We start from the raw sequence: 12870 nt of genomic DNA on the forward strand, positions 1-12870 counted from the left end.
CATGTCAGCGCTTCGCCTGGACGACTCGTACAGTGGAGGCAGTTTATCAATCAGATTGTTGACCGAGTCTTGCACTTTTCCGATGCTGCTGACAAACAGCTGACAAAACCCTCACCCGGGAGATTTTCTATACAGCTTGCTGCATAGTTAGATTGAGTTGATGCGCATAGCAGTGGACATAGTGCGTATTTATATATCTGTCCAGCAGTTTTCTTCGGACCCACCAGTGTCACCACGCATTACATTGGCGCCATCGTAGCTTTGAGCTATCACATTTTCCTTGTCCGATTGTTCCGGTAAAACCACGTCCAGGTGTTAGAGCACTGCATTGGCAATTGAGTCTGCACAGGAACCGTGTTCCACGACTTTGCCGCTTCCATCAATATATATATATATATATATATATATATATATATATATATATATATATATATATATATATATATATATATATATATATATATATATATATATATATATTGTATAGCAACACATTCTGAGCTTCTTAACTGCTGCACAATCGCGGTGGTCACGTCAAGCATCCAACAGTTCGTTTTGCACTGTTTTAGTTGTGCCTTTAAACACTGTTGCCATTTATAAATGCTCCTCCATTGCATTTTCTATATTCGACATAAAATCCACCAGACCACGAAACAATCCCCCGGTCCAAAATGATTCGGTTTCATCGTGTCCACTAATGCCACTTCAAACACACCACAAAACCGCACACAATGAACCACGTTCGACAGGGTGTATCTGTTTTTTATCAGCTTCTGCATTGTATTTTTTTTTTATTCCTACACGTTAGTTGTCATCTAATTGTGTAGCTATTTTACAGTCCCTAACACGGCAGGTCTAATCGCACTGTCCAAGTGAGATTTACATGATTCGTGTATTTTAATGATTTCGGAAAAGACGTTTTCAGTCGCTCGTTAATAGCAACATAATGGTGCCCTTTGCTAGTTTGCTGTTAAGCGGCGGTTGCTGTTATGGGGAGTGAAGTCTGAACAAAGGCAGCCTGCCTAAAACAGTTATGGTACAGGTTACATTCTTTACAAGTATATTTGTAGCCAAGATACTTTCTAAAACATTTCTATAAAAAATTGTTTTTTAAAAAAAAAAATCAAATTCGTCCTCTACCGGTACATTTATTGTCTTTACTTTTTGAAATGTATGTGTTTACAGATATAATATTATTGTCATGAGGAAAACGATGCCCAACGGAACAAATAGATACTATATAATAGCATACAATAAGCAAGCTTTGTACAGTACTTGCATTCACTTCCCTTGCTCTTTTTTTGATATCTATTTTTTTTTTTTTTTTTTTTTTATGATTCCTATACAGCTTTATTTTCTTCTAGCTGCAATCACTTCAAAGCATTTTTTTTTTTTTTATTTTAAACTTTGCGCGAAATACACGCTGGAATGATCAAGCAAAGAACGAATTTGCCTCGTAAAATAAACTGATAAGCGCACTGTGCACACTTTTGGCTGCGTTCGTGGGCTATTAAAACGAAGTTCTGCGGTATCTGGAAAAGGGAGACTGCTGATTATGCGACGTCACAACGACATAAATGTTCCTGTTACCGAGTGGATTTTAGTGGTAAGGAAAGTGTTGCCAAGGAAATATTGGTCGTAAGCGGCGGTTGCTGTATATATATATATATATTCATTTTGAAATTGAGTAGGCACTGCCTCTTTTGCCTCCTCTAAGGAGCCACCGCTGATTTCAACGCACTTTACTAGCGAGGAATAGATAACGACCCTCATTTGTATGTGTCCAGCTGTGAAGATTTACCAGAAAATAGGATAATGAAGGTTAGAGTGTGTTCAGTGGCACTTGAACATTTTTTAAAGTTTGGGTGCTGAAAGTCTTTGAACAAAACTGTAGCTCCTGCATATGATGGAAGCCATGCAAAGCCCCAGCACCCCTAGTTCCAGCGCCCTTGAGTGTGTGGCAGATTATCCGATTGGTTTTTGGGCACATTCATTCCTTAAATAAATGTCTGTAGTAATGTGATTGCATGTATAATTACAGTCCTCCCAAATAAGAGGAAATATTAAGAAGTATTATTCAGGCTGACAATGAACGGTCAAGCAGCACACATTGAAAGAGGCACAGGTCACTAGCGCAGACATATTTAATACATACAATTAATAAAAACATAAATGTTGTACATTGGCAAAGTTATATCTCCTAAATGTAGTTAAAACATTTTTGGTAAGTCCACGTGCAAATAGAGGAAAAACCATTCATTCCACGTCAAATATATAATATATAATATATTATAAATATTGTATCCACAGCAAATATATTATATATATATATATATATAATAATATTACAACATGCAGAATTAGTAAAGAACTTAATGTAAAACAAATTAATTGCCTGTTGGGTGACTTTTGCTCTGTATTTTGCATGCAAAGCACCTCATCTTAATATTGTGATTTCTAATAACCTGATGTTCCCAGTCATGCATGGCTAACATATTTCCAATGCGACTTCATTAATTACAGGCCTGATCGGGCTTCAAACAACCCCCTAGATGAGTGAAGGGTAGCTGAGTTTGCACCCTGCAGACCAGCTGCGGGAGGTCTCGTGGTGTACGTGGAAATAGCATATCTGAAGTGAATAGTTTTGTTTACAGAGCAGAGACGCCTCCCTTGGCTCAGCTTGGATGCCAAAGCTACCAGAGTCAAACACAAACTCACCCGTGCACGTATATAAGAAGATACCCGACGTGCAAAACGTGGAGCTGGAGACTGCACGAGGAAAAGATATCAATAGTGCTGAATGTTGTTACAGCAAATAGTGCATTGGCTGAAGGAACACGTGTCAGCAATACAGTGTGCATTTTGTCATCTTGTTTTTTGTTTTCAGAAGGCAGTTTCAAAACAAGTTCCTTGAAAACGATTGCATTGTGATAAACAGGTTTCAGTTGTTCATGAAATCACACTTTCATATGATATTGGCACATTCTGTTCTTCCAGCAGTACGGCACTGCACATTAATTTACAGATTATTGAATTCACAGGCGTTTCCATTCTTTAAAGCATTTCATAAATTTACAGCATTAATTGCTTAACATCATAGGCAAAGCAACCTCTAAATGTTAAAGACTGAACTCAGAGTTAACTACAAACAAGGGGTCACGCACGTACACACCATTTACAGAACGTTGTATCAAATGGAAAATAGTTATCCAGTTCAGAGTGTGTACCATTGGGACACCAAAACAAGCTGACATAAAACACATCATTAACTAAAATTAAAACCGTGGAACGTGGTCCTTTTGATTTTTTGTCGTTTAAGCTTTTTATTGTGGTATCTTTAAAAACTGACCGAAACACAAAAGTACATTTAAACTTGTTATGAAAAATGTTTTTCGCTCGCCAATGGTTTATTTATTTATTTATTTGCTAGGGAATTGTTTAGTTCAATGTGTCAATGTGTCAAATTCAAATTGTTAGCCTTTCTGTATGACAAATACATATAATGCGTTGTTCTAAATATAGTAAAGATGCAAATGCACAGAACTAGCATGATCTGCACACGATCCTGTATCCAGATTTTGTTTGTCTCGTCAGTTTCAAGGTTTGTGCTTGCTCCGCCCCTCAACAATCCTATATCAGCAGTGGCCAAAGGAGCATTGAGCACTTCTTTATATTGGTTGGGCAGAGGTTGGAAGTATTTCGTTTTGGTGTTTTGTCCACAGTTTTCAGCGATTTGGAATACAGACTGTATAGTAATTATAGGATCTCTACACTTCATTACGTTTAGCTGAGTGAAACCATAAAAGGAGTTACAACCCAGTAGGTAAGCTACATACTACGTTATTATTTTTTCAAGTTTTTGTGATACTAAGTGAAAACAAATTATAAGCAGAGTATTTTTTTTATCTCGTTGTCATACTTGCCATAAATGCAAGATTAAAATACATTAACTAAAACTGATTTATATTGTGATTGTATTATTTTAAGAGTGCTTCGGTTATTGAAATGCACAGAATTGTACAAGTTTGTATTTGTTTATGTGCTAGAGCAGCGATGTCTAAATTACGCTTTTCAAAACATGATTTGAAAAAGACGCAAAACACATTTTTTATAGTATAACATTATAAAATGACCAGAAAATGTGTATATACATAAGTTAAAAACTAAAGTAAAAATGAAACATGACACACGTTGTGCATGGTAAAGTGTAGGAATACATATGCCTCGAAGAACACGCTATCATTGCACTATAATTTAAATTTTGCTTTCTCTTCCATGATAGATAGGGGGAATGGCAGACCGCATGATGGCTATGAACCACGGACGATTCCCCGACTCAGCAAACGGTCTTCACCATCACCACCCAGCACACAGGATGGGAATGGGACAGTATTCTAATCCTCATCTCCACCACCAACAGCAGCAGCAGCAGCAGCAGCAGCCGCCTCCACAGCCACAGCTGCAGCACGCATACAACGGGTTAATGGGCGATCATTTACTCTATGGAGGGGGGAATATGAACTCAAACAACGGGATCAGGCATGCAATGGGGCCAGGGAATGTGAATGTAAATGGGGGTCATCCCAACAACAACATACCTCCCAACGCAAGATACAATACACAATATGCGGCGCCTGCTGTGAATAGCCAAGGGCAGCTAGCTGCCAGCATGCAGCTACAGAAGCTCAACAACCAGTATTATACCCATCACCAGCCTGCTCCTCACCATCACTATATGCCGGACTTGCACCCTGCAAACCATCAAATGAACGGACCAGGCCAGCAATACAGAGACTGCAATCCAAAACGCAGCACCTCAGGCATGCCCCCTTCAGTCCACCACCATGTGCCTGCAGCAATGCTGCCCCCCAATGTCATAGACACGGATTTTATTGACGAGGAAGTGTTGATGTCTTTAGTTATAGAAATGGGATTGGACAGAATAAAAGAATTGCCAGAGCTCTGGTTGGGACAAAACGAGTTTGATTTCATGACAGACTTTGTTTGCAAACAGCAGCCGAGCAGAGTGAGTTGTTAGTCTCACCAGCAGGATTTGGTTTGGTTGTTTTTAAAAACGTACAAAAAAAGCATTCCTTCACGGCTACAGTATCTCTTTTCTTAATGGCATTGACTTGGCAGAAATTGTACAGTGTGGACATAATAATGTTCTTCAGACCAGTGTATTTATTTAAGTGTACCTCTAAAATTTAGAGGTTGGGAGCATTTTTTGTCATGAAAGTGTGTTTAACTCATCTCGGAGGATGATGAATAAATGTCACTACTGGGGAATTTTTCCAAGTCTTTGAAATGCATTTGAGTTCATTTAACAAACTCTCATAAAATATGTGTTGTTGATACATAGGTCTGGATAACTAAACACTACCCTCTTAGTGAAAGTCTGACACATTACTGTGCTAGCACAGATATTTAATTTTCTGTATTCTTCTGGAATGAATTTATTTTGTAATGAAGATGTTAAGAAAATAATATAAATTAAACACATTTAAAATTATGTAGATGGCGAAAGATGCTTTTAGGGAAGTATTGTGTAATTGTTAATGACAGTAATACACTGTAAAATGTATTGGCCATATATTCCAGATATTTGTGCTGTTAAATGATATTTGCCTAATTACAAAGGAAGAAAACTAAAAAAAAAATGTGTTACACATTAGCTCAATGGTGTACAATTGTTTAATCTTTGGTGCCATGAAATGTTGTTATTTTCTTATATTGTGTGGTGTGGGTTTTTTTGTGTTTGTTTTTTTAACATACCAAATGCATTAGTTTTTTTTTTTTGTTTAGTTTTTTTTTTTATATATATATATATATATATATATATATATATATATATATATATATATATATATTATGAAAGCAAATTGTCAATTTGCTTTATGGTTGATCTTTTATTCCCTAAAGGGATACTGTGTCTTTCTAAACATATGCTAGGCAAACCTGGTCAGGCCAAGGAAAGGGATACTGTTTCTAGAAAATCTGTTGCCACCCTTCCCCCACCGTCCTTTTATGTATGTCAATAAAACAGTGTGGAATGTTGGCTAGTTAGTGGCATACATTTCATGAAGATTTTTTTTTTTTTTTTTTGGTTTGTTTGTTTTGTTTTCTTAAGTTTCTAGAATTTCCACCATTGTGCTAAATATAGTTTATGCAATACATGGCAATACTACTGTGTTGAAGCTTTCTAGGAAAGCTTGACAGTATTTTTGTACAATTTTTTAGAAAAAAAAAATGTTAATTTATTATATTTTAATTTGCAAACATGAATAAAAGCTAAAAAAATATATATTCTGCAAGTTCAAGTACTCAATTGCTTTCTGATTTACAATTTCTCTTTATTTACAGCTTTGTTGCGGTATAATAAAACAGCAAACATGATCATGCCACTTTGATAACAGACTTAACATTGTTTATGTAAATTAGTTTATCAAATGTGAAACACTATAAACAGTTAATGTAGAATAATAATTGAGGAATGATGTGGGTTGGGGGCAAATCTAATGCCCCTTTCACACTGGCACTTCAACCTTGTTCCGGACCCAGGTTCTGGCTACCTGGTTCTGACTACCTTCCCGCATAATGTGAAATCATGTACCTGGGTCGTACCCGGGTCCCAGCAACGCACGTCAGGATGTTGTTGACACGCTTTGACCAGGGTTGAGCAAGACAAAAGGTATGACAGCTGACAACATAACAAACAGCCACGCCTGCGTGAAGGTTTCAGTTCCTCAAGGAACATTTTGTTTATTATGTTTAGCCATGTTTTTGTTGCTTGAGACACAGCATGAGCCAGATTGCAGCAGGGATGAAGAAACATTTGCTCTAATCAACATTTCGGTGGAAACGTCAGCAACAAGCTGCTTCCGGGGCACTGATACGCATATTGTTTACTTGTATTTATCAAAAGCAGTGTGAAATTGTGTAACTGACCTGCATGACAACGGGTCCTGACCTGGGTAGAGCATGCCATTGTGAAAGGGGCTCAATATGGTTTTGTACCTGATAGGCAAACGTTTTTCTCTTCACATATAGATACCTTTATAAAAAGGACACAAATCTACCCTTTAATTGTTTGTATCAACATAATAACACTACATAATATGAAGCCAAGATAATTACATTGCCCCATTGGCAGACAATATCGCTTTATTATTATTAATAATAATAATTGTATTGAAGTGACCAATAATACAGGCATTATTTAACAAAGGGAATATTCATGGCAATTAGCCACAGAAAGGTATAAACTTCTTTGTGTGTGGGTTACTACTGTTTCTCCATAAAAAATGTAATAAAAAAATGGTTTGACGCTTTTCCTATTTAATGGTTAATTTGCTGGTAGGGCTTCAGACTCAAAAATACTATTACTTTTTGCAGTGGTTTCCCATTATAAAATTGCTCAATGAAAAGTAGCCAGGTTTTTAGGTTTGTATATAGCAGATGTTTCAGTTGGTTTACCAGGGTGGTTACAAGTTTCATACTGTTAATTTTGAGATGGTAAATACTGTAGTATGAAAATCAAGAGTATGCAGCAGCAAACTTGTAATGTAAAATTTCAAACTGTTAAGCTACAGTATTTTATTGCCTAAAATGATTGGGATTCATATCTTTCTGATACAGTGTTGACTGCATCCCATTTGTTTTTATTAAAAATAAAGCAAAGGGTTTTTCAATTTCCAAGACAAATCAGTCTAATAAAATACTTCAAACTAGAAAAGGCCTGAGGAAGTACCTTCAAAGTGAATACTGGCATTGTGCTCTCCAAAATGGAACATTGTTTCCTGTCTGTTCCTGTCATTACCCTGTGTTATTACTACAGTCCATGTTTAACTGTTGGCCATGGATTGAAAACATTTAAAATTTACTTTCCATGTGTTCCTGCTGACAATGTAAATAGTAGCAACCACAGAATCTTGTTTAACAACATTAGTAGTTGTGAGAGAGGAAAAATGCAAATTGATTTGATTTAACAGGGTTGGACAACACAGTGAGGTGTTTCCAGCCAGACTACTTTTACACGTCTTTATGCTCTATATAACCTGCAAAAGCAGCCAATATGAAACGTGTTATATTGATACATAGAGTACTCATGGGGAGACAACTGTGTTGTCACTAAAAACAAAACAATACTTCATTGCATTGGAATGCAGACATAAGCTTTTTATGTTAAACAGGGTGGTGGTGTTTATAAAAGACCTTTTACACGACTGCATACAAACACAGATTAACTCACTGCTAATAGCAGCATGTTTCCACATTCCATGTTCCAGGTTAAGAGGCCTCACGGAGTTGAGATAAATAAGTTGCGATTTAGGGTGCAAAACATTATCTTTGTTGTTTTCCCAAGAAACTGAAAGGCCATTTCACACATTTGATCTCTTGTTGTTTTACATTCCAATTTGTTTTTTGTTTAAATGCCAAAAGCAATTTAAAATGGAAAAATAACATTACAGCATTTCCAGTTGACTACTAACAGTAGGTGACCTTGTTTTTAATTGCTTTTGGATCAAGGAACCAAACTAATGCATGTTGAGGAAAATAAAAAGAGTAAATACAGAAAAAAAAAAACTTGTCTAACCCAGCTCTTCACAAAATTATTTTAATAATTTAATTATAATTGTTTTAGACTGAAGAAGACACTTGTGGGTTTCAATTACTAAATACTGGTTGATGGTTTATATTAATTTTAGCCTTGGCATGATTCAAGTGGTGGACTAAGGGCTCACTCCTGCTTTATTAATTGGAGCCCCATTCACATTTGGTCTGTGTTTCTTGCTACACTACACTACTTCTGCAACACTATCTCCCACTGCCTTGGGGGTCTGGCTGCACCAGACCTGGCCTCCTTGAAGGTCACTCCTGTCTGGACAGAGGGGGATACTCCAGGCTTAACCCTACTACACTCCAGACTCCTTAGGCACCCATTGTTCCAGCCTAGCAAACAATTACCAGTGCTCTCAACATTCTTTCTTATACAGCAGTCAATACAGGTGCAATGGGGCTGCATTTTCCAAATGTAAACATGACACATTATTCATAACATGCACTTAATATACTGAATTGTAATGTAAAGAAGTTAAAATAAGTGAAATCTCACAGTGAGGGGTGCACAAGCCAGGCTTGTAAGATGGGGAGCTACATCATAAAAGCTAAAAAAAAACAAAAAAAAAACAGCAACTCCAGACATTCATTCCCCCCATTTTGCAATAATCTTCAATTATGGCAAGCACAACATATTCCTTTATTGACACAATTACATTAGGCACACTTTGCTGCACTGCTGTGTGAATGAGTTCTGCCAGAGTTCAGGTCACTTCAGATATCTTATTTTTCAATCTTCAAAATAAGTAACTTGAGTCACTGTACTTTCAGGTAGATCTACAACCCAAATCAATGAATGAATAGTATGTGTTATTAAGGTTGCCCTTAATTCACAAGTTCCATATAACCTGTCAGTTCTCTATATAAATTCTATTCATGCCCAAGGGGTTTCAATTGTTACTTGCTTGCGCCCTCTGCTGTATCCATGAAGAATGCAGGGCCAAATCTGCATTTAAACAGATTTCTCTATGGAATCCGTGGCAGGGGAATGGGAGTGAGGATTGTTTCTGAACTGGTCTCAAATAACAGGTCACAGTGGTGGGTCATTACTTGTTACTTTATACAATAAAAAGTTACTAATGTAGCTTGTTTGCTTTGGAATTTCTTGTACAGGGACTACTAAAGTCCTGACAATAATGCACGACAGTGAGAATCAGACTGCAGACCAGTTTTGGTGGTAATGAGCATAGGCTGAAGGTCTGGTCGGCAGTTCTGGTTGGGGGTGCATACAGTTTTTAGCAACCAGCTTGGGAAATTTCTATCAATTGACATAGACAATCGCAGTTCCTATCCTGTGTCATGTTTTACCATTAGATGCTAAATATGTCTTCACCATATTTTCTAGATCCTCATGCAATGAAACCTGAATAAATATAAGACAGATGGTTGCTGTCTTCAACATAAAGTGCTTCTGTTTTTCACTTGACTTAAAACAAATCTAATGTTAATTGCAGATGTATGTGTGTGTACACAACTTAAACAGGTACAAATCTGCAATATTTGTTAGTGGTTTTATTTTCTCCTTGTAACAGTGATTCCACCATACTTTCTCTAAAGTTAAGGGGTGTTTTGATCAATAAATGAAGCAAATAAATTCATTTAAATATGATTTAAAGCATTTTATGATTTATCTTCAGAGAAAAACATTGGTACTTAGATATGGTATTGCACACATTATAAAATAAGTGACATTACTTAGTTTAGACCAGTGGTTTTAAGTGAGAGGATACACAAATTGTTCTAGATAGGTGTGTACACTTTTATATTAAGTAAATGCTTAATGCGAACCAAAGACAGTTGACCTAAAGGCTGTGTTTGGCCATTAGGTGTAGCTGTTGATCCTCCTGCATTATATTAACATACGTGTTTGCATAACAATAAAGACTTTAAGTGAAACTAATCTGCAGACAGACATCATTATATACAGTATATAAAAATAACAGAGGTAATTGTCTTACTTAAGTTTCTGTGTACCAATTGCATGTAAGAAGGCTGGATTAATGAGGCTTAATTTGCATTGTAAGCCTTAAAGTGTACAATCGTGTACATTACTCCTAATGTAACACTTCAGTTAAACTGGGGATAACGATTGGGGAGTCTGAATAATCAGATCAAGCCAAATTTTTCAACCCCTCTTGGATTTACAGTTTTTATTTTAAAATGTTTGCAGATAACCCTTTAAAACAGCAAAAAAGTAATTAAAAGGATATTGTTGTCACCTGCACACTTTGACCAGTCTTGGCCATAAAAGCCTATAGCTCTTGTAAAGTTGCCATTGGCCTCTTGGTAGCCGCTCTGATCAGTCTCCTTCTTGCTCGGTCATCCAGTTTGGAGGGACGGCTTGATCTAGGGAGGGTCTTGGTGGTGCCATACACCTTCCACTTCTTAATAATTGTCTTGACCGTGCTCCAAGGGATATTCAAGGCGTTTGATATTTTTTTATATTTGGAAGTTGTGTGGTAGGATGTGATAAATTCTGAAAGGGGGTGTAGACTTTCTATAGGCACTGTGTAATACTGTGTTAACAGTGTAATATTACCAAGAAATAACTATTTGGAGCAGATTTATCCTTTTTTGCTAAAATTATACTCTTAAAAAGGGATTTAATACACATTATAAATCTCAAAGATAAATTCAGCCAATCATGTTCTGAGTAGAACAGTCATTACCCCACTAGTAGATGCCCTCTAAAAGCTACATACATTTTAGGTAAGTAGTCCAGACCAAAATATTACCGCAAGCTACATTTAAAAAATGCCTTCATATACAAACAACATTTGTTTGGTTCATAATAAGTTTAGTATCCTCCACAGTGCTCATTACCTGGAGTTAATTTACTTTGTCTTTCATCGTAGTGTGGTTCCAAAACATATAGCGTTATACGTCCCTGCGTGTTGCTACAACTTATTAAATAGCGTGCCTGTAATTTTTTTCTTTTGTTGTTACTTTTTACATGTATAACTTTAAAGTCTGTTTCAAAGCTCTTTTCAAAATGTCCACTCTAGTGCACTGGGGTTTGAGATCTGTCCTTGAAATTACTACAGGAAGAGTGATTAAAACAACAAAAAAAACATAACAACAATGCTCTGGCTTTTCTGTTCTGTGCCACATCATGGATCATTATTGCTGTGTTGCCTGTTTGACAATCTGTGGAATAAACGACTCTCAGTGCACTAGAGCGGACATTTTGAAAAGAGCTTTGAAACAGAGTTATACGTGTAAAACGTTGTCAGGATGTTAAAAATGGAAAGGACGGACGGACGGACGGACCGAACGAACCTGAGATTCAGTGTGCTGCTGTAGATGAGTGTTCTGGAGATGTGCTGTTTCTCTGTCTGCGGTGTTAGAGCTGTGTGAATGTATTCCAAAAGTAAAGTGGTTGGTAATTTGAGAGCTAACCTGTTGAATAAAATTCTGAGACGTGTGGTTAAATCCCGGTCTCATAAGTTTTGTTTTGTTAGATTAAGTGTTCCAGCAGCAGGCAAAATTCCCCACACCTTTTGGTTTAGTTTACTAATGCTACACTGCTGTGTCCTTCTCTTCTCATCTGGTTTAAACAGGGGGAAAAGTTTTTGTCTTTATCGTACTTCGTTGGCCAGCAATTATGGGTGGGGAGGTATTGCTTCTTTGTTTGTTAAAGCAGGTCAGTCAGTTTTTATGTCCTGTCCTCGGTGCACCTATATTTTATTATGCTTGGTGTGTTGTAGACACAGTAGTTGTTGAAGTGATTTTCTTAAGTTCTTGCTAGTTTCCTGAGTGTTTGTGTAATGAGTTGTTGCTGATATTTTGTTTATTATTATTATTATTATTATTATTATTATTATTATTATTAGTGTGGTTTGGTTTGTAGTTAATCAATGCCGTTAATTAACCTGCTAATTAGGTAATATAATTTTCAGTGTGTTTCCTTTTGTTTAACATTGAAGTCCTGCCAGTCTGTTAACAACTTATTAACCCCCAATTTATGTTGCCCCTTATTTTGCTGTTAAACCCGAACTTTGCTGCTAACTGGCTTAATTATAACTAAACATGTACTTTGCTGTAAATTGTTCTAATACAGTTAAACCAGGTATATTGCTGCTAAAGTTCTCTAATACTGTTAAACCCTGTGTGTATTAACAACTTGGTTTTGTTGTAGAACCCTTGCTGGGAAGAGCTGTTTCCAACCATCTACCACTCTTAATGAGAAGTACAGTGGCTGCTACATGTTGGTCTAATACCCCATGCCTTTAAATATATTGTGGCTATTGG

The 12870-nt window shown here is 36.7% G+C and overlaps 1 protein-coding gene across 1 annotated transcript; it reads left to right on the forward strand.

Annotated features, from left to right (window-relative positions):
• The first annotated feature begins 3677 nt into the window (after positions 1-3677).
• cited2 (Cbp/p300-interacting transactivator, with Glu/Asp-rich carboxy-terminal domain, 2) lies at positions 3678-5766 on the forward strand. Its single transcript, XM_041252525.1, has 2 exons — positions 3678-3823; positions 4283-5766. The coding sequence occupies exon 2, from the start codon at positions 4292-4294 to the stop codon at positions 5036-5038; it is 747 nt and encodes a 248-aa protein (XP_041108459.1). The 5' UTR covers positions 3678-3823; positions 4283-4291; the 3' UTR covers positions 5039-5766.
• Positions 5767-12870: the final 7104 nt, after the last annotated feature.

This window comes from Polyodon spathula, chromosome 6 (genome assembly GCF_017654505.1).
Source record: "Polyodon spathula isolate WHYD16114869_AA chromosome 6, ASM1765450v1, whole genome shotgun sequence".
NCBI classification, from domain to species: Eukaryota; Metazoa; Chordata; class Actinopteri; order Acipenseriformes; family Polyodontidae; genus Polyodon; species Polyodon spathula.

Coding starts and splice junctions, on each gene's coding strand:
- cited2 (XM_041252525.1), top strand. CDS start 4,292: ATGGCAGACCGCATGATGGCTATGAACCACGGACGATTCCCCGACTCA.